Source organism: Temnothorax longispinosus, chromosome 1 (assembly GCF_030848805.1).
Source record: "Temnothorax longispinosus isolate EJ_2023e chromosome 1, Tlon_JGU_v1, whole genome shotgun sequence".
In the NCBI taxonomy this organism is placed as follows: domain Eukaryota; kingdom Metazoa; phylum Arthropoda; class Insecta; order Hymenoptera; family Formicidae; genus Temnothorax; species Temnothorax longispinosus.
In genome coordinates, this window is record NC_092358.1 from 8,661,653 (window position 1) to 8,684,201 (window position 22,549).

The 22,549-nt window shown below is 30.5% G+C and overlaps 2 protein-coding genes across 19 annotated transcripts in view; both read right to left on the reverse strand.

Annotated features, from left to right (window-relative positions):
* LOC139814872 (uncharacterized) overlaps positions 1-9,813 on the reverse strand; it is a 32,682-nt gene extending 22,869 nt beyond the window's left edge. For 2 of the 17 annotated variants that reach the window (XM_071781373.1, XM_071781439.1), the window contains exons 1-13: positions 7,340-9,802; positions 6,877-7,044; positions 6,398-6,517; positions 6,182-6,299; positions 5,393-5,657; positions 5,164-5,277; positions 4,739-4,829; positions 4,300-4,445; positions 3,925-4,057; positions 3,745-3,848; positions 3,558-3,631; positions 2,933-3,096; positions 2,590-2,812 (exon numbers count right to left, since the gene is read on the reverse strand). In XM_071781373.1, coding sequence (XP_071637474.1) covers positions 3,795-3,848; positions 3,925-4,057; positions 4,300-4,445; positions 4,739-4,829; positions 5,164-5,277; positions 5,393-5,657; positions 6,182-6,299; positions 6,398-6,517; positions 6,877-7,044; positions 7,340-7,360 — 1,230 coding nt within the window. In that variant the 5' untranslated portion in view covers positions 7,361-9,802 and the 3' untranslated portion in view covers positions 2,590-2,812; positions 2,933-3,096; positions 3,558-3,631; positions 3,745-3,794. Of the gene's footprint in view, positions 1-3; positions 79-378; positions 530-630; positions 1,161-2,589; positions 2,813-2,932; positions 3,097-3,557; positions 3,632-3,744; positions 3,849-3,924; positions 4,058-4,299; positions 4,446-4,738; positions 4,830-5,163; positions 5,278-5,392; positions 5,658-6,181; positions 6,300-6,397; positions 6,518-6,876; positions 7,045-7,339 lie in introns of those variants that run through there. The other 15 variants (XM_071781427.1, XM_071781416.1, XM_071781420.1 and 12 more) reach the window with 15 other exon arrangements.
* A 1,790-nt stretch (positions 9,814-11,603) lies between these two features.
* On the reverse strand, positions 11,604-15,803 carry LOC139814837 (uncharacterized). 2 transcript variants are annotated; one of them, XM_071781339.1, is made up of 9 exons: positions 14,998-15,803; positions 14,548-14,667; positions 13,646-13,763; positions 13,252-13,342; positions 13,043-13,159; positions 12,866-12,956; positions 12,238-12,383; positions 11,915-12,047; positions 11,604-11,843 (listed from the first exon to the last, which is right to left on the reverse strand). In XM_071781339.1, exons 1-9 carry the CDS (start codon positions 15,208-15,210, stop codon positions 11,790-11,792), a joined length of 1,083 nt encoding a protein of 360 aa, XP_071637440.1. In that variant the 5' UTR covers positions 15,211-15,803; the 3' UTR covers positions 11,604-11,789. The 2 variants fall into 2 exon arrangements, with proteins under 2 accessions (XP_071637440.1, XP_071637433.1); XM_071781332.1 differs by having other exon boundaries at positions 13,252-13,513; positions 14,998-15,802.
* Between the last annotated feature and the right edge of the window lie 6,746 nt (positions 15,804-22,549).

The following is a 22,549-nucleotide window of genomic DNA, read 5'->3' on the forward strand; positions in this document are numbered from 1 at the left end:
ACGACGAGTAGAAGAATCCGATTGAGGTCAAAATACTTGGTCTCAACTGAAATCATCTCTCGGTAACATCGGACACATCTAAATGCAAAAAAGACAACAAAGTTTCATATCCCCTTCTTCCAGACAGACTATTCTGATATTTTTTCTATGCTAAATTTTAAATACCGATATAAAACGCTATAGCCTAATTTGGCATAGAATGAGATATATAATATAAAATATTATTATCGGATCGAGACACTTATACCTTGACAATTTTAGTAGGAAACAGACAATCGATTTTACACCGAATGAAATTCAACAGCTGTTTATTTCACACAACAAAAACACACATAAGGTAAATTCTTTAACGAAGTCTACGCAGGCGCATGAACTCACTCGATTCCAGCGACGTTGTCATACGTGTTTCATTTGCGTGCGTGCAGTCGTAGGATACGTTAGATGTTTCGAAACATCGGAACTGCCTCAAAAGTTGATACGAATCATGTGCGAGGTTATTACTGGCGAAATGAAAATACTGTAAAATGGACTGTAAGATGTAGAAAATATCAAAGTTTATTAAATGTGTTGCATCTAAGTAAAAAGTACTGCATTCTCTGGAGCAAGTATTAAAAGTATTAAAGTACTCACTTTTTTGATCGTGCCACAAAATTTTTTATCTGTTTATATCTTTCGTAACTTTATATTTCCTATCCTGATGAATTAGCATTACTTTCACCCAGAGAGAAATGACCCATCGATTCGATGGGATTCGATGGGTCATTTCCCGCTGGGCATAATTTCTGCATTATATAACTTTTTATATACGATTCTTGGAATTTGAATATTATGAGATGATCTACACAATTCATTGCATTAAATGTTTAAGAATGAAAGATAATTTGCTGCGCAAAAAGATTAACTTAAAGAAATTAAGTCTCATCCGTTTCGTGATACGCCGATAATAAGTTATGTTGTATCATTCAGAAAATTTATGGTAATCTTTTGACTCACATATGTTCTGTTCAAAAAGTCCCCTTTTTTATAACTTTTGTAGGTTAATTGTAAGTTTTCTGCTTTATCTCCTTTGATATGTCCCTTCTCGGTTGATACTCCCAACGTCATTTCTACTTTTCGAAGCAGTTCTGGTAAGCGTTTTTTAGAATCGCGCGTAAGTTTGTCTGCAAATTTTTCTTAATGTTTGAAAAAAAAAAAGGATTGAACTGTATAATAACCTGGCTTTCGCAGACTTTTTTTTTTTTTTTTTTTTTTTAAACAAAATCCACGTTGAAAAGCTAAAGAATTCGACACTCGAAGACATCAATAAAAATTTACAGACGGATATAAAGATTGTATAAAGTAGCTGAGACTGTTTCTAGCAAACCACACCAAGTTTAAAAATATTATGATTTTAATATTTACAGTTTTATTACATATTTAATAAAATTTAATAAGAAAAGAAATTTTAATTCAAGATTTTATCAAAGAAGAGTTTATCCAGAAACTAATTAGAAATTAGAAAGAATTCTTGTTATATTTCGCATTTTTAAAGCAAATATTTATACGTAATTATTAAAGGAATTACAATAAGATACATAATTATTGATCTTCTTGTAAGCACGGACGGCAAATGCGAGACAATTTACTAGGTATTTTTAATTTAATTTTACCAGAGACATCACACTCAGAGAAAAAAAATCAGTGCTGCAACTATAAAAATGTGAACAAATAGCACCTCAACTTTTTTTTATGAGTTATAGAAATCAAAATACTATAGTGAATTGAAATATATAAATATTGTCAGACTTATTAAATAACATTATTAATGCAATTATATTTATAACGTTATAGTTGGGTCTGTTCGCGTTGCTTGCACTTATTGCATTTAGCATCTTTGCTTTCTCTCTTTCCAACGGCCAAGATGCTGAGTGCAAAAAGTGCAAGCAACGCGAACAGACCCCATGCCTTTTGCTTCGCAGGGAGATCTGCTTATATACACGGCTGGATGTATTTTAAATGCGAGAAAGCTCTTCTCGCCATACGCTACCTAGTGGCGTTATTGTGAACGTTGTTGGGCTACGCCGATCTCGTAAATAAGTCTAACAATATTTACATATTTCAAATCACTATAGTATTTCGATTTCTATAAGCCATAAAAAAAAGTTGACGTGCTATTTGCTCACATTTATATAGTTACAGCAACAATTATGCAACAAATTTATGCAACAATTATTTATTAGTTCTTTTAACCACTTACTTTAGTTGCATTAATTATTAAATAGTTCGTGGAATTATAATTATATAGTCCATGTTATTCCTCCAATAAAGTTTGTGCAACAATTATATATTAGTTCTCTTAACCTTTAATTTAGTTGCAATAACTATAAAATAGTTTATTTAACTATATAAAATAATTCTATGAATACAACTTGCATAGTTGTCACCTTATAGTTGCCATGACAATGATTTTTTCTCTGAGTGCAGCATCAATTACATTATGGATTTTAGATTTATCTTCTTTAGAGAGATTTCTCTACATTTCTGTTTTTATCTTTTTCAAGCGCAGTGAATATACATATATTTCATTTTAAAAATAAAGAATTGACTCACATCAGATTCGCTCTTTGAGAAGAATATCGGTGATTATATTTTGATATGGTAATATTTTCCCAGGTAGCAGAGTGACGTCAAATGACGTAATAACGTCGACGTCTCTAACGTCAATGAAACGTCATTAAGACGTCTTTAAATGTCATCCTGCTACCTGGGTTATAATGGTAATATCATCGGTAAAATATGCCGTACCGTACATTTTAACGCTGATCTTTGATACCTAATAAAAATTCGAAAGTTTATTATATCTTAATAGTGTTAAATAATAGATACATATTAAATTATATTATAAATATAAATTATTAATAAAATATTATACATTTATATTAAATAATATTACTTATTATATTATACTTTTTCCGTGGTATCTTTTTTGTGGTATTATATATACTTTCTTTAGTAAAGCTATTCTAATAGTATTTTTTTATTTCGGCAGAAGTCCAACAGTTTTATTATTTGAATCATTAATTTGAATTAATATTATAATTGCTCAAGTTTCTTATACTGTAAAAGAGATTTTAAAACATTAAAAAATAAGATCTTTTTTGGGATATAAATAACATATATTATGTAAATTTGCCGATCACCAAAAATTTAATGCAAGGTATAAATAAACAAGATTAGTGCTATTATCAAAGAAATAGTATTATTTATCTTTATATGATGTACGATATATTCCATTCATACTCGTATATTTATACATGATATACATATCTTATAGTGTTATACATATCTTATAATTATTTTCAGTAATATTAGAATTAATATTAGAATATTAAAATTATCAAATACGTCTTATGACAATATTGCCACTACTTTATTTGCTCTCATAGATAATCAATTTATCACTTTTAAAAAAAATTAAAGAATACAATAGACAGAAAATAAGAAATTAGTGTATATTTTTTATTTATTTTTTTATGCACGTTTTGTTTGTGTGCGTTACATTTATATGTATACAATACCTCATAGTTAATTCTGTCGATGTTATGTCGACTCTACAATATGTACATGTATGTAAATCAACTAATTATTTCCTCTGTTTCGTGGGCAGCGTTACGATTTAAAAAGAAAAAAAGTCGTTATATATATTCTCTGTATCACCTCATCAAACAATTAGCTAAAGGTGATAAAATTTGTTTTTACACTTACCTACTTAATTCTTATATACTATTAGATGATGTGTCTTCACGTCAATCACGTCATTGCTGTGTAGAGTATATGACGGTGAAGTAAGATATCGACGCACTTGTTAGCTGCAAAGATATATACGTCTTTCTTTTATTTTATTTACGCGCCGCGTGTTACATTGGATTCTAATATAGATTTTACCGAGGCAAAGCACTTTAAGGATGCTGCAAACAATCCACCAACGTTTAGACTGAAAGTTTTGCTACCTCTTTGTAATAAAAATAATATTAGTTTCTGTATGGATAACGGTGCTGTATACCAACGAACGTTATATCTATATATGGAAAAATAATTATAGACAATCGAAAATATATAATATGTAATTAATTAATTAATTAATAATTATAACATATTACACAATTAATATGTCATATATTATATGTATTTTAACTTATTATAGTTATTAATTAATGGATATATATTAATTTATTATATATATATATATATATATATATATATATATATATGTATACGATATATATAATTGAGAATACTATATAAAGTGTGGTTTCTTACGCTGTGGAAAATACATGGTTATTGTGATCCGTGATTTCTTGTCCAGCATAGTTGGCTAAGAACATATATAAAAGGATGATAGCTACAATTAGAAAGTGTAATAAAAGTTCTTCTTTACGGTTGCCAAATGTTACACTTTGAAAAATCTAAAATACACCATGTTTCTTGAATGTTTTATCTATATATCAGTATCAATTACTATACAGAAATAAATTCTATATTGCAAGAAAATTAAAAGATACAAGAAAATATGTTTCCTCTCAGTTTTTGTATAATTTTAGAATTATTTGGTTTTACTTTTTTTTAAACTTAGATTCTCAATTATTTTTATGGCTTCTTTATCTTTATTAAACTAATAATTGATCTTTTAAATCAAAACATTGTGAAATATTACATTATTTGTCTAATATATGTTATATAAAGATACGAAAAGACTTACTCGGAAAAGGTTGAGGCTTAAGCAACACACACTAACTGCAATTAAAAATAAGAATGATCCCTCAAAGTTGGTTATCAAAAATTCGGCAAATCTTTAAAAGTAAAAAGGTATTACTACATATTGGAGATTTTATTTAAAAGTATATTGTAATGTTGAATTTTGTAGAAGACATGTTTTTTAATATTGTTATTTTTTAATGCTATTTTATTAACATATTGTAAAATATATTATACACATTTCATCTATATAATATTTTATTTATTTATATTTTATTTTTATATTGTAATTGAAAAAGAACAGATTCTCGAAAAAAAAATATTATTAATATACAGATAATTCTGTGTTGTAAAAGATTATTGTTTTGCTATTAAAACAATTGGTAATGCTGTTTGATATTATATAAGTATTATTATATAAGTGCTAACTTTATAGCTTTACGATGGATATCGACGGCATAAATCATTGCCTTATAAATCATAATTTCATTCTCCATGCTATTTTGTAAAATATTGATCATCATTGCTCGCTCGATACGATAACTATAAATAATAATTTTACTGTAAATGTAAAGTCTTTCTCTACATTTATAATTTAGATAACAAATGACATTCTACTTGAGACAAACGTTTATTTTTCATGTATTCTTTTTCTTACCTAGCAATCTTAAACATTCCACAGGCATGTTTGAGGTATGTTATGAGCATCGTTCCTGTTGCTATATATGCAGTTGCTCCTATGCAAGTAGCTACATTTAAGTGCAGCAAGATTAAATAGAAATACTTTTCCTGATCGACAAAGTATTCAGTCGGGATAGGCATCGTTATACGTGGCCGAGATTCATTCATGGGCATAACGATATCGAGGATGCGCGGCCACATTGGCACGGAAATAATAGCAAATGCACTGCACAATGTAATCTCTGAGCATATTAAAAAAAGTCATTTTGCTTCTTGTAAATAATGTACAAAATTGAATTTTTACTCATACAAACATAATGATGTTGAATATATATGCTGTCAAAATAGCAGGAAAATAAGAAGAAACACATGAGAAAATAATAATATTCCAGAAAAGTATTTCATGTAAAGTAAATCATTATTAAATTCTCCGGAACATCGATTTCTGATATATTTCATAAGTTTATTTATCTACTAATTATTGTCGACAATTTTTGCACAAAATTGAATGTAAATTTTTATATATTTCTTTAATATTTTACTTTTTTATTTTCAGTGATAATAAAAATAAGATAAATTACATATTTTCTATTATATTTTACATTGTGATAAAAATATGACATTTAGTTATACAGCAGTGTAAAATATAAAGCAGCAAACTCATTTATTTTTTAAATTTTTGTAAGAAGAGATTGTGATCTGTTTTTTGCTATAATTTATTTTTTACTGTGCGGCACATAAAGAAGATTAATAAATTTTATTTTACGTATAATTCTAATTGTATAATGTTTCGCGTTGCATCCATATTTTTCTACGATGGCAATTTCATTTTCATCTTTTAAATCAATATAGATATGTTGCAGTTGCTCCAGTAAATATCTGACCTATTATATTAACAATATGTTATGCTGCTTATCGTAAAGTTTCGAAAAGATTGTATAAAAATTTATTTGTATGAATTTGGATGAATAATCTAACTTACAGTTTGAATATTAATCCAAAACGAGTTATATTTAATTATAAATGAAATCAAAAGTAATATGTAAGAAAAGATTTTAATCGCAAGACCAAGTGTGTATTCTGCAGTCAAAAATGTTGTAAGCTATAATCAACAAATTTGTTAAAAAATTTATATTAATATAGTTCCTCCTTTATGTGTAAAAAAATTTAAGTGACACTTCGTAAGTATAAAATAGTTGCTTTTTTTATGCATACATAATAATCTTGTGATCACAATATATAGCTTTTATATTACATAATTTTAATATAATTAAATTAAATTATATTAGTACACAGTACACCTATTATATCATATTATATTATAAAATATGATTGTATAAAAATGTATATTATAATAACTTAACATTGGCTATATGTTACATTAATTATTTAATATTAAATAATAAATTATAAATATATAGTAACTCTTTTAAGACATAATAAAACGTATTAAAAATATACCTGAAATATAATGCAGCTCATCAAAATACCAAAAAACAAAATTAATTGAAATCGAACAAGTTTTGATTGCTTGTAGGGCCATAAGCCAATGGCGAGTAGAAGAATCCGATTGAGGTCAAAATACTTGGTCTCAACTGAAATCATCTTCCGGTAAACATCGAGACACATCTAAATGCAAAAAAGACAACAAAGGTTCATATCTCCTTCTTCCAGACAGATTCTGATATTTTTTCTACGTTAAATTCTAAATAGCGATATAAAACGCTATAGCCTAATTTGGCATAGAATGGGATATAATATAAAATATTATTATGGGATCGATACACTTATACCATGACAATTTTACTACGGAACAGACAATCGATTTTATACCGAATGAAATTCAGCAGCTGTTTATTTCACATAACAAAAACACACATAAGGTAAATTTTTTAACGGAGTCTACGCAGGCGCATGAACTCACTCGATTCAGGGACGTTGCCATACGTGTTTCATTTGCGTGCGTGCAGTCGTAGGATACGTTAGATGTTTCGGAGCATCGAAACTGCTTCAAAAGTTGATACGAATCATGTGCGAGATTATTACTGGCGAAATAAAAGGTACTGTAAAATGGACTGTAAGATATTAAAAATGTAGGAAATATAAGTTTATTAAATGTGTTGCATCTAAAATAAGTAAAAAGTACTGCATTTTCTGGAGCAAGTATATAAAAAATATTAAAGTACTTATTTTTTTGATCGTGCACAAAATTTTTTATCTGCTTATATATTTCTCGTAACTTTATATTTCCAATTCTAATGAATTAGCATTACTTTCGTAATTTCTGCATTACATAACTTTTTATATACGATTCTTGGAATTTGAATATTATGAGATGATCTACACAATTCATTACATTAAATATTTAAGAATGAAAGATAATAATTCACTGCGCAAAAAGATTAACTTAAAGAATTTAATCATTATTAATAAAGAGAACAATCGCCAATAATCTTTCAAAGCTGGAGATAATAAAAATTACTTTACCGAATATTCTTCCAAAGAAATGTGGAAAATTAAATAGAGATGTTTATTTCTCATAGAAAAATACTTATATATATTTCCTGCAAAAAGTCCCGCAAGCATTCGTCAGTTTTCAATAATAAAATGACATGTCTCATCCGTTTCGTGATACGATAAGTTATGTATCATTGTATCATTAAGAAAATTTATGGTAATTTTTTGACTCACATATATTCTGTTCAAAAAGTTCCGTTTGCCTTTATAACTTTTGTGGGTTAATTGTAAGTTTTCTGCTTTATCTCCTTCGATATGTCCCTTTTCGGTTGATATTCCGAACGTCATTTCTACTTTTCGAAGCAGTTTTGGTAAGCGTTTTTTTTTTAGAATCGCGCGGAAGTTTGTCTGTAAATTTTTTTTAATGTCTGAAAAAAAAAGGATTGAACTGTAGAAAAATAATTTGCGATTTTTTTCTACGACTATGCGTTCGTGCACGCATCGCTGCTGATTTATTACTTCTGAACCAAAACAAAGATAATAGTGCATTCTCAGCCTACCTACTCTCACGACCTGCCTTTCGCAGATTTTTTCTTTTTTTCAAAACAAAATCCACGTTGAAAAACTAAAGAATTCGACACTCGAATACATCAATGAAAATTCACAAACAGATTTAAAGCTCGTAATTTTCAAAAAATGCATACTTACTAGTACTACGTTTACGCGAGCGTTACTTTTGTAGTAACTTACGATAATTCCTTCGCGTAAACAGAATTTTCCTTCGCGTAAACGGGATTTTGTAGTAACTTATCATAATTTATTCCGCGTAAACGAGTGATATATCGTAAGTTACTACAGAAGTAACGCTCGCGTAAACGTAGTATAGGACCGCTTCCAAAAGTGAAAACAATATTGGAAGTAGTGTATCAATCGAGCAGAAACATATTTCGAAGGAAGACATAGTTCGGAAACTTCTTGAGCAGCGCACTACAACGCTCTCGGTAAGGGCCAAAGCACATAACATGGCGTAGCGATATACGACGGTCGTAGACCCCGACCTGACAGATCAGGATACGCCAAAGCTTGTGCGTTACTTACGTCCACGACTACGACTGTCATATGTGCTTTGGCCCTAAGACTGTAGTGTACTACTCAAGTTCTATTTTGATGAAATTTTGCAGGTACGTAGTAGGTACTTACTAAATGTAGTTGGAGCCACTAATGCGGAGTTGCAGAAATGCTTAATTTTCAAGAAAATTAAATTTTAATTATTTGGCTTAATTAACGTTTTTTAAGATTTTGAAATGAAAAAAATAATAAAAATTTAAAAATATTTTGCTAAAATGTTTTATTTTATTAGTGTATAAGGAAACTGTACTAAATGTTGACCAAATATCATTATCAAGAAAAAAAAAACAAATAAAGATTTCTTACATTTTTCTAATATTTTTTACATTGTCAATAATGGGCAGTTTGGGATGGATCTCGCTTTTTTGCGTGGAAATTGCAAACTCATGTAAAAGTTGTTTTATTTAGGAAACTTCTTTTGTTAATAACTCTTTAATAAACTACGAGTCGTAAAAACGACGATATCCAAAAAATGAGAAAATAAGCTTCTTTAATTTCTTGTTTTTTTTTTTATATAATGATATTTTGACGACACTGTACGTACGCGTACAGTTTTTTAAATACATTAATGAAAAAAAAATCATTTTAGTAAAATATTTTTGAATTATAATTATCTTTGTATATTGAACTAGACACCACAGACGCGCGCTTTGCGCGCGTTATTTAGCTTCAACGTTATGCTATTACTATTACACTATTGATACACACAACTGTCAAAATATACGATGACAGCTGCGAATGAAGTATAGCCCAGTCAATAGAGACATTTAAATGGAATTAATTCCGGGAAGCGATTTTATTTTTTTGACTGTTTCGGAGGGTCAGGGGTAGTCTAAAACCGGATTTTCGGAATTCTAACTGGAGCTTTAGCCGCCATTTTGATTAGAAGGGTGATTTTGTAAATATTTTGCTTATTTTCAACTTTAGAGTGAAAGTGGTAATAACCAAACTTGTAGAAAATTTAATACTCTACAATTTTGATCCTTATCATTTTTTACCTAGGATCGATATTTTGGGTCTTAGACTCGAAAGTAAGGGGTAAAATTTTTTTATTTTTTTTTATTTTTTGAATTTACTTGGTATAATGAAAAACATCTTTTCCACACCACCACGGAGGTAGAGTTTATGGCGTGTTTATTCAAAAAAAAAAAAAAAATTTCACCCCCCCCCCCCACTATCGAGTCTAAGACCCAAAATATCGATCCTAGGTGAAAAATGATAAGGATCAAAATTGTAGAATATTAAATTTTCTACAAGTTTTGTTATTACCACTTTCACTCTAAAGTTGAAAATAAGCGAGATATTTACAAAATTACCCTTTTAATCAAAATGGCGGCTAACGCTCCAGGGTTAGAATTCCGAAAATCCAGTTTTAAACTACCCATGACCCTCCAAAATAATAAAAAAAAATCGCTTCCCGGAATTAATTCCATTTCAGCGGCTTTTTCGGGCTTCATCGACTGGGCTATAAGCGCAGCGAGAGAACCAATCGGCATTGCGGAGGAGAGGCAACAATAACCTCGATATATTCGAGTGTCGACTTTGCACGCCTTTTTTAGAGAAGGAATCTTGTAAAACGTTAAGTAGGCCGAATAATTAAAATTTGATTGCCTCGGAAGCTAGGCATTTCCATAACTCCATGATAGTGGCTACGACTACGTCTACGTTTAGCAAGTACTACGCACCTGTAAAATTTCATCAAAATCGGGCTTACATAGTATATTAAAGTGTTAAAGCCAAATTTCGTATATCGAATTAAGCCGAGTTATTGATTTATTAATAATTTTCTGTAAGGCGGCAGTGTGGTCTAGTGGTAGAGCGCCAGACTCGAAATCTGAAGAACCAAGTTTGAGTCCACTAGAGCCATGTAAACATGGAATGTTTTTTCCGAAAGCTGCGCCCTCTGTGCAAGATAGGCTCTTGTGCGGAGCAAACTGGGCTCTGTCGTTCGGAAAGAGACATTAAAGCTCCTGGATGGTCACCGCGGCCATATTGGATTCTTACTATCGAGGCGAGGAAAACACCCAATTTTGTTGTGCATGCCATTTTCAAATAAAAAAACATTTCAATAAAACATCACTATAGATCGTTTCAGAACACTTCCGAAATTGACCGAAAACTACCCTTTTCCCTCGACAATAAACAAACAGCCATAAAACGAACCCTAAACATACGGGAAAAACAGCCGTTCAACGACTATTGAAAGGAGGTGAAAACGTTCCTTCCGCATGCAAATCTTACTTTTCGGTCAATTTTACGACTTTCACGAATACGTTAAACGTTAGAGCACAAGCACAGAGCGAATAATAAAGAAAAAGCATGCACAACAAAATAGGTTGTCAACATGTCACAAAGGACAGAATTCTCCATTGGAGAGAGTTCTGATTTCTGCCACGACGGTACGTCGCCACCGTCAACGCAGAGTTCTCGGCTCAGGGACCAAGAGCCTTAAGCCGTTGGTCCAAAGGGTTAAGTGAGAGGAGAAGGGTAGTATTGGATGAGAATTGAATAAAGGGTTGAGAACGTCTCTATAAAACGCCTTGCAACCCTGAGGGGAGTCAATAATAAACGTATAATTTTTTTAAAATAATTTTTTGTAAACATTGTTGTTTTAAACACTTCCATATTTTATTATTCCTTACAATTTTATTTAAATTATTAGTCAGCTTAGTGATTTTATGATTATGACATGTAAGTTGCACTAGTTTTCTCATTTTACTATTAATAGTAAAACTATACTATTAGTAACATTACTTTACTATTTTACTGTTAGTTGATTTGTTTTTTGGTCAATTCCGCACAGAATGAAGAACGGTAAAAAACGATAATGCAGTACTCAACAACTACAATAAAACATGACATTTCTATTTTTCTCTAAAATATATGTTAGTTATTTTGAAAGGTTATTTCTTACCGTAGCCGCACCTTCTAATGATCCCACAAACAATCCAGCAATATTCATAGTGAACGTCTTGGTACCTCTTTGCAAGAGGAACAGTATCATTTTTTGTATTAGCAACGGAGCTGCGTACCACTGAACGTTGTACCTACGTGATGATTAATTAATAATTGAGAAATATAAAAAAATCTGTGTCTACAAACAGTTTTATCATACCTTTCTTAAACTACGAGTATATATTAAATGTATTTTTTATTACAGTGATCCATATAACGAATGTGTGCATATTTGTTGTACGGATATATAATATAATTTTATCGCATAAAATAATTTCTTACACGGTGACAAAAACGTTATCATTATGATCCATAATTTCTTGCCCAATATAGTTGGCCACAAACATGTAAGTCAAGAGATACATCATAAATATTAATCGTAATGAAAGTTCTTCAATATCACATTCAAAGGATGTCATCTGAAAAATCTGAAATACATGGACATCGTAATAATTGTCATAAAAATTAAATTAATATTATCAAACAAAATAACAATTAATTAGAATTGTCTGAATGAAAATTTAGTAGTAACTAAATTTATAACTACGTATGGATTTAACCAAAGTAGGGTATCGGCCAATAACGAGCGAAAACAAATTAGTTAGAATTATCGATTTTTTCAAATGTATTGTCAACAACGTTAACTTAGGCTGCTACCCCACGATTGCTCCACTTAGTGCTGCAGTCGTGGGGTAGCAGCCTAAGTTAACGTTGTTGACAATAATACATTTGAAAAAATCGATAATTCTAACTAATTTGTTTTCGCTCGTTATTGGCCGATACCCTCCTTTGGTTAAATCCATACGTAGTTATAAATTTATATACACGAGCTTGTTTTGTATTTTTAAGTAGTAACTAATCTTATTACTATTATTTAAAGTATATATCATAAAACAAAGGCAGTATTTACCAGAAAAATATTAAGACTTCCGCACATTACACCGGTTATTATCAAAAAGGCGAATATTATTTTAAATCTAGATATTGTCGAGTTAGAAAATCTTCAAATAAAAATATTATTATATGCGCGTATTTTATATCCTAATTATTATAAATATATAATTTATATTGCTTATTAAATACTAACTTCATAGCTTTGCGATGCATATCCACAGCACAAATTAATCCCTTGTATATCAAATATTCGTTTTGCAAGCTGTTTTTTCGTAGAGTTTCGAGTGTCATTGTACGTGCGATACGATAACTGCAAATGATTCTTTTGGCATCATTAAATGGCCTTTCTATTTTTTCAAATTGGTAGATTTTTTATATTTGTTTTTATATTTATTCCCTTACCAGGTAATTTGAAACATTCCACATGCATGTTGTAAGTAAACTATGAACATTGTTCCTGTCGCTAGCATTGCAATTAACCCAATAAAAAAGGCTGCATTTGTATGGAAAAATATCAAGTAGAAATATCTTTTATCGACAAAGTAGTCTGTCACAAGCAGCGGCGAAATACGTGCGTGAGTTTCATTTATAGACAGTAAGGTGTAAAAAACGCGCGACCAAATTGGGTATAAAATTAAAATAATTGCGATAAATATAACAAGTACTGAAAAATATTTAAGGATCAATTATTTCGATAAGAAGTTTATTATAAACTCAACGCGCGTTTAGTTTTCTAAATACAATATTCCAAATATAATAATTTGCGTTTAAAGTAAATCTAAAGCAGTTGTCTTACATGTAAACGCAATCGTGTAACGTTTGGCATAGATAGCATACTGTTTTATGATATTGATTTCATTTTCGTCAGTTAACTCGTTACAAGTATCCTGCAGTTGCTCCAGCAAACACTTTATCTGTCAATATTGCATACTATTTCTTTTAATCATATTTAAAAAAAATTTTTTTGTTTGTATTCTATAAAAAGACCTTTTTTCGAAAATATTTCCGAAGAATTGATCTTTTTATACAATACAACTTGTTTTCGAAGAATAATACACATATGAATACAATATACATATAATATACCGCATGATACTCGAGAAATTATTGAAGCTGAATAGCTAATATTTATGTAATTAATCAACAAAATAAAATAAATTAAACATATTACACTGCAGAAGAATTTCATAATTATTATCTGCATATTGCGTGAAAAGAATATCTGTTTATACATGTAAAAATAAAATCTATAAAACAAATAAAAATTTAGTTAATTGCATAACTCAATAATACAACATGTTTATTTAGGAAATATCGACATGGATACTTTCATGAAAGAAATATCCCCAGGATTCTTCAAAAGCACAGTTTCACTTATTAATGTTAGATATAGCATATGTAAATTTTTAAAGTTTTGAAGAACGCCTCAATTATTGTGTCAGTTTAGTAGCCATCTTGAACTGATTATTGAGTTATGCTATGAACTGTATTGTTGATCCTTTTTTGTAATATTAATTTTTACAAATTTATATATAACTTTTCTTTTTCACTACATGCTGGTATAAAAAACTCTGATCTAAAAAAACTGTTCTCTTTCTGTAGCGTTTATTTATTTTTTGCTTTCTGCTTATCATAAAATGAAATTTTACGATTTAGTTTCACGAACTTCTCAATTGTCATCCAGTATGTTTTACTTACGACTTCAACGTTAATACTAAATGAACTATATTTAATTGCAAAGCTAATGTAAAATAATGCAGATGCAAGAACATTGATGAGGAGATCTGGAGTACATTGTGATGTCAGAAATGTTGCAAACTGCAAAAAAATTTTTTAATATAATTTTACACTGAAATTATTATCTATTTTCTTAGGCAACCAAAGAAAGGGTCTAAGTCTTTAATTGTTTTACAATGTATAATAATTTAACATGAGAAAGCTATTTAACTGCAATATATTAAGCAAAATTAGAAATTAAATTTTTTTTATATGTAATAACAAACACATGTTATAAAATCAATATCAACATATTTAATATTATGACGGTTTTATAACGATTTTGATATATTAAAACGCAAAATAAAAGATTGCTAAAAATAACGTTATATTTTTTATCTTGTTATTATATAATTAAAATTATTAACATACCTGACCTAGGATAAAGGTCGCCAAAACACTAAAAAGCAATGTGAACTGAAGTTGAACAAGTTTAGACCTTTGATAAGGCCACAGACCAACTGTGAGTAATAGAAACCGATTGAGGCTAATATGTAAAGAGTCGATACAGATCATTTCTTCACAAGCACGCAGATGTGTGTGACACCGGAAAGGCCAGTTCGCTTTTTTTTTTATCAGTTGCATATTGTATTACTCCTTTTTTTTCATACTTTAGCTCAAATTCTAACGTAAATTATCAAATTTAACGTAAATGTAACAAAATATTGCCATGAGATGGGAACACGGGCAATTTAACAATTTTATCTGTAAATAAGTCGGTGATTAAGCGACATAAGATAATAGAACAGATGTTTATTTCTCATAGGTAAATACTTATGAATTTTCTGACAAAAGATCGCGCACGCGTATTTGCCAGTTTTCAGTAGCGCATTTATTCATTCGTTTCGTAGTGTGTGAACTCGTAAGTTTCACTTTGATCTTTTAGGAAAAGCAAGACGGTCAGTTTTACATTTCGAGATATCAACTATTGACTTAATATTTGTCAAATTTAATATACCACCGTTAATAATAAAATATATTTTTCTATATATTATTATAAACATACGTATAAACATACATAAATATATAATTGAGAACTATATAAAGTGGTTTCTTATGCTGTGTGGAAAATACATGGTTATTGTGATTCGTGATTTCTTGTCCAGCATAGTTGGCTAAGAACATGATAAAGGATGATAGCTACACCCTTACGAAAAAAACACCCTAAATAACGTAAAAAAAAAAAAAAAAAAGTAATAGCGTAATTTTGGATCCCCAAATGGCGTTTACACCATTTGAGCGTTAACGCCAAGAAAAACACCAAAAATGACACCAAAATTTTCGATGTCATTTTTGGTGTTTTTCTTGGCGTTAACGCTCAAATGGTGTAAACGCCATTTGGGGATCCAAAATTACGCTATTATTTTTTGGTGTTTTTTTCGTAAGAATATTGTGAAAAATATCGTGTGCACCTCGGGGCGAAAGCTTTTTCAGACTCGTGTGATTGCAAACTTCACACTCGTCTGAAAAACGCTACTTTCGCCCCTTGGTGCACAATATACTATTATGGCCTCTTTATTAAATTAATAATTGATATTTTAAATCAAAATATTGTGAAATATTACATTATTTATCTAATATATTTTACATAAAGATGCGAAATGACCTACTCGGAAAAAGTTGAGGCTCAAGCAGCACACACTAACTGCGATTATGAATAAGAATAATCCCTCAAAGTTGATTATCAAAAATTCGGCAAATCTTCAAAAGTAAAAAGGTATTACTACATATTGGAGATTTTATTTAAAAGTATATTGTAATTTTGAATTTTGTAGAAGACATGTTTTAACATTGTTATTTTTTAATGCTATTTTATTAACATACTGCAAAAAATATTATACACTTTATCTATATAACATTTTATTTATTTATATTTTATTTTTCTATTGTAAGTAAAGAAGAACAGATTCTCGAAAAGAAAAATATTATTAATATACAGATAATTCTGTGTTGTAAAAGATTATTGTTTTGCTATTAAAACATTTTCGAAATGCTGTTTGATATTATTATATATAAGTATTATTATTATATAAGTGCTAACTTTATAGCTTTACGATGGATATCGACGGCATAAATCATTGCCTTATAAATCATAATTTCATTTTCCATGCTATTTTGTAAAATATTGATCATCATTGCTCGCTCGATACGATAACTATAAATAATAATTTTACTGTAAATGTAAAGTCTTTCTCTACATTTATATTTTAGATAACAAATGACATTCTACTTGAGACAAACGTTTATTTTTCATGTATTCTTTTTCTTACCTAGCAATCTTAAACATTCCACAGGCATGTTTGAGGTATGTTATGAGCATCGTTCCTGTTGCTATATATGCAGTTGCTCCTATGCAAGTAGCTACATTTAAGTGCAGCCAGATTAAATAGAAATACTTTTCCTGATCGACAAAGTATTCAGTCGGGATAGGCATCGTTATACGTGGCCGAGATTCATTTATGGGCATAACGATATCAAGAATGTGCAGCCACATTGGCACGGAAATAATAGCAAATGCACTGCACAATGTAATCTCTGAGCATATTAAAAAAAAAGTCATTTTGCTTTTTGTAAATAATGTACAAAATTGATTTTTTACTCAAATATAATGATGTTGAATATATGCTGTCAAAGTAGCAGGAAAATAAGAAGAAACACATGAGAAAGTAATAATATTCTAGAAAAGTATTTCATGTAAAGTAAATCGTTATTTTTAAATTCTCCGGAACATTGAATTCTGATATATTTCATAAGTTTATTTATCTACTAATTATTGTTGACAATTTTTGCACAAAATTGAATGTAAATCTTTATATATTTTTTTAATATTTTACTTTTTTATTTTCAGTAATAATAAAAATAAGATAAATTACATACTTTCCATTATATTTTACATTGTGATAAAAATACGACATTTAGTTATACAGCAGTGTAAAGTATAAAGCAGCAAAGTCATTTATTTTTTAAATTTTTGTAAGAAGAGATTGTGATCTATTTTTTGCTATAATTTATTTTTTACTGCGCAGCACGTAAAGAAGATTAATTTTATCTTACGTATAATTCTAATCGTATAATATTTCGCGTTGGATCCATATTTTTCTACGATGGCAATTTTATTTTCATTTTTTAAATCAATATAGATATGTTGCAGTTGCTCCAGTAAATATTTGACCTATTATATTAACAATATGTTGCTGCTTCTCGTAAAGTTTCAAAAAGATTGTATAAAAATTTATTTATAATGGTTGAATAATCTAACTTACAGTTCGAATATTAATCTAAATCGAGTTATATTTAATTATAAATGACATCATAAGTAATATGTAAGAAACGATTTTAATTGCAAGACCAAGTGTGTATTCTGCAGTTAAAAATTTTGTAAGCTATAATCAACAAATTTATTAAAAAATTTATATTAATATAGTTGCTTCTTTATATGTAAAACAATTTAAGTGACACTTTGTAAGTATAAAATATTTGCTTTTTTTATGCATAATAATCTTGTAATCACAATATTTAGTTTTTATATTACATAATTTTAATATAATTAAATTACATTATATTATTACACACTACACCTAATATATCACATTATATTATAAAATATAATGTATAAAATATGATTGTATAAAAGTTGTATAATTATCTATAATTGAAATACTATAATTGATTGCATAAAAATGATGTATGATTATATAAAAATGTATATTATAATTATTTAACATTATCCATATGTTATTTAAATTATTTAATATTAAATAATAAATTTTAAATATATAGTGACTTACGACATAATAAAATGTATTAAAAATATACCTGAAATATAATGCAGTTCATCAAAATACCAAAAAAAAAGTAATTGAAATTGAACAAGTTTTAATTGCTTGTAGGGCCATAAGCCAACGGCGAGTTGAAGAATTCGATTGAGGTCAAAATACTTGGTCTCAACTGAAATCATCTCTCGGTAAACATCGGACACATCTAAATGCAAAAAAGACAACAAAGTTTCATATCCCCTTCTTTCAGACAGACAATTCTGATATTTTTTCTACGCTAAATTTTAAATACCGATATAAAACGCTATATAGCCTAATTTGGCATAGAATGAGATATAATATAAAATATTATTATCGGATCGAGACACTTATACCTTGACAATTTTAGTAGGGAACAGACAATCGATTTTACACCGAATAAAATTCAACAGCTGTTTATTTCACACAACAAAAACACACATAAGGTGAATTTTTTAACGAAGTCTACGCAGGAGCGTAAACTCACTCGATTCCAGCGACGTTGTCATACGTGTTTCATTTGCGTGCGTGCAGTCGTAGGATACGTTAGATGTTTCGGAGCATCGAAACTGCTTCAAAAGTTGATACGAATCATGTGCGAGGTTATTACTGGCGAAATAAAAGGTACTGTAAAATGGACTGTAAGATATTAAAAATGTAGGAAATATAAGTTTATTAAATGTGTTGCATCTAAGTAAAAAGTACTGCATTCTCTGGAGCAAGTATTAAAAGTATTAAAGTACTCACTTTTTTGATCGTGCACAAAATTTTTTATCTGTTTATATCTCTCGTAACTTTATATTCCCTATCCTGATGAATTAGCATTACTTTCATAATTTCTGCATTATATAACTTTTTATATACGATTTTTCGAATTTGAATATTATGAGATGATCTACACAATTCATTGCATTAAATGTTTAAGAATGAAAGATAATTCACTGCGCAAAAAGATTAACTTAAAGAAAGTCTCATCCGTTTCGTGATACGCCTATAAGTTATGTTATATTATTTAGAAAATTTATGGTAATCTTTTGACTCACATATATTCTGTTCAAAAAGTCCTCTTTTTCTTTATAACTTTTGTGGGTTAATTGTAAGTTTTCTGCTTTATTTTCTTCGATATGTCTCTTCTCGGTTGATACTCCCAACGTCATTTCCACGTTTCGAAGCAGTTCTGGTAAGCGTTTTTTAGAATCGCGCGTAAGTTTGTCTGCGAATTTTCCTTAATGTTTGAAAAAAAAAGGATTGAACTGTATAATAACCTGTCTTTCGCAGATTTTTTTTTTTTTAAACAAAATCTACGTTGAAAAGCTAAAGAATTCGACACTCGAAGACGTCAATGAAAATTCACAAACGGATTTAACGCTCGTAATTTTCAAAAAATGCATATACTTACTAGGACTGCTTCCAAAAGTGAAAACAACGTTGGGAGTAGTGTATCATCGAGCAGAAACATATTTCGAAGGAGATAGAGTTGACTAAATTATAAATAAACCCCCAAACATTATAAAGACATAGTTCGGAAACTTTTTGAACAGCTCTCGGTAAGACTGTAGTGTACTACTCAAGTAACTCAAGTCCGATTCTGATGAAATTTTACAGGTACGTAGTACTTACTAAATGTAGTTGGAGCCACTAACGCGGAGTTGCAGAAATGCTTAATTTCCAAGAAAATTAAATTTTAATTATTTGGCTTAATTAACGTTTTTTAAGATTTCGAAATAAAGAAAAAATAAGAATTTAAAAATATTTTGCTAAAATATTTCATTTTATTAGTGTACGAGGGAACTGTACTAAGTGTTGACCAAATATCATTATCAAGAAAAAAAAACAAATATATTTCTAACATTCTTCTAATATTTTTTACATTGTCAATAATGGGCAGTTTGGGATAGATCTCGCTTTTTTGCGTGAAAATTGCAAACTTATGTAAAAGTTGTTTTATTTATGAAACTTTTTTTGTTAATAACTCTTTAATAAACTACGAGTTGCAAAAACAACGATATCAAAAATTGAGAAAATAATCTTCTTTTATTTCTTGTTTTTTTTATAATGATTGTTTGAAAGTCAAACCGAAATTGCTTATTATTGAGGGCTCGAAATGCGCAGCCCAGTTACGAACGGCGCGAACCATAATCACGTGGCTCGACGAACGTCTCGCACGCTTATTCGTCGAGGCACCGTGCCTAGCGACAGGAACGCGTGTTCTACGCGTCAGCCGTAGACGAAAGTACAAATAAAATAGGAAAACAAAATCACCCGCTCCGTGAGTGACTGACTGCTCATCTCCGTTTCGCGCGGCGCGACGCCGGTGACGGCCGAAAGCGAGCGCGGAGCGGGCAGAATCTCTCGACTCGATCGTCGGCTCGTTCGCATCAGAGCCCACAAAACTTCAAACCGCGCTCGTCTCGACGACATTAGTTGTTTTTCGCTATTGAATTCTTGTGTGCGTGCGACTTATCTTGTGTGAACGTGCAAATCGTGTGCAGACTGTATATAAATTGGACGCCGAAGCCCGGAGCCTTGCCGCGATCAAGATTTCCAACTCGCCGGATTTCCGATGCGCAAGATTTCCGACGGCACGAACACGATAACCGGGGCCCCTTGATTTGACTGTGGTTTCTGGTAGTATTTTTTACGCTGAACAAAAAATTATATAGATCTTATAGGGCTAACTGCTTTAGTTTTCGAGATATGCAGTATTAAAGCTCAAAATAAATATAACTTGGTAAATGTCTAGATTAAGGGCGACCTCACCGATTTCAATGACCTTGATATATGTTGTCAAAGTCACGACCCCGAGTGACCTTCAGAAGGTTTTAGCCGTCGCTCGTTATTCATTAAAAAGTTATTAACAAAAAAAAGTTTTGAAAATATAGCAGCTATTTTGAGTATTGGAAAGCATAATAACTAATATATATGTCGAAATTGTTCACGCATACACTTTCCATGCGAAACGAGGTGCCACATGGGTTAGATGACGCGCTTTAAACACTTAAATACTTTTAAAGCGCGTCATCTAACCTATGTAGGTTAGTGACGCGATTTAAAAGTATTTAAATGTTTAAAGCACGCCACGAACCCATGTGGCACCTCGTTTCGCATGGAAAGTGTATGCGTGAACAATTTCGACACATATATTACTTATTTATGCCTTCCAATACTCAAAATAGCGGCTATATTTTCTAAACTTTTTTTGTTAATAACTTTTTAACGAATAACGGGCGACGGCTAAAACCTTTTGAAGATCACTCGGGGTCATGATCTTGACAACATATATCAAGGTCATTGAAATCGGGGTGAGGTTGCCCTTAAATCTAGACATTTACCAAGTTTGTTTGTTCGTATCGAATTTGCCGGTCCGCACTTTACGCGTCGAAACGCTATCTCCCGATCGGAGTCACTCCGCGAACGAGGAGAGGAAGTTCAAATTAACTGAAGCGTCGTTTTGATAGACTCTCACTTTATTTTACAGTATAAGCTTGCGCTCGATGTGTCGCTCTCGATGGTTTCTCAAGGCTCACTAGTCTCCCGGCCGGAGCGAGCAAACGATCGCGGCCGAAGCTCCGTGTTATTCCCTTTGGAAAATTTCGTGACGATAAATCGTCTTATTGGCTCCAAACTGCCTGGCGACCATGTTATTGGACGAAAGACTTGCGCTCACGCGGCTGTCACCTGTCACGCACTTTGCACCTGCGAGCCGTTTGCTCGAGAAAGAAAAGAAAAAAAGAGGAAAACGTAAATATACGCGTTTTCAGATATTTCGAGCGTTAGAGAACGATCCCTGCTTTCACTTTCCAATCGTCAATTCGCAACAAATATTATTTCAGAAATATTCGAGCACGCGTTCCGCACTTGCGGGGACGAGCTTTCAACAAAGTTATATGTATTTATTTTGTGCTTTAATACTGCATATCTCGAAAACTAAAGCAGTTAGCCCTATAAGACCTATATAATTTTTTGTTCAGCGTAAAAAATACTACCACAGAAACCACAGTCAAATCAAGGGGCCCCGGTTATCGTGTTCTCCCCTTTCCGACAGCAAGATCTCCGATACTCGGTTTACTCCGACCCGATCGGGTCAGGAGAACGAACATTTTTGTACGCGAGGTGCGTCGGGCGTCGCT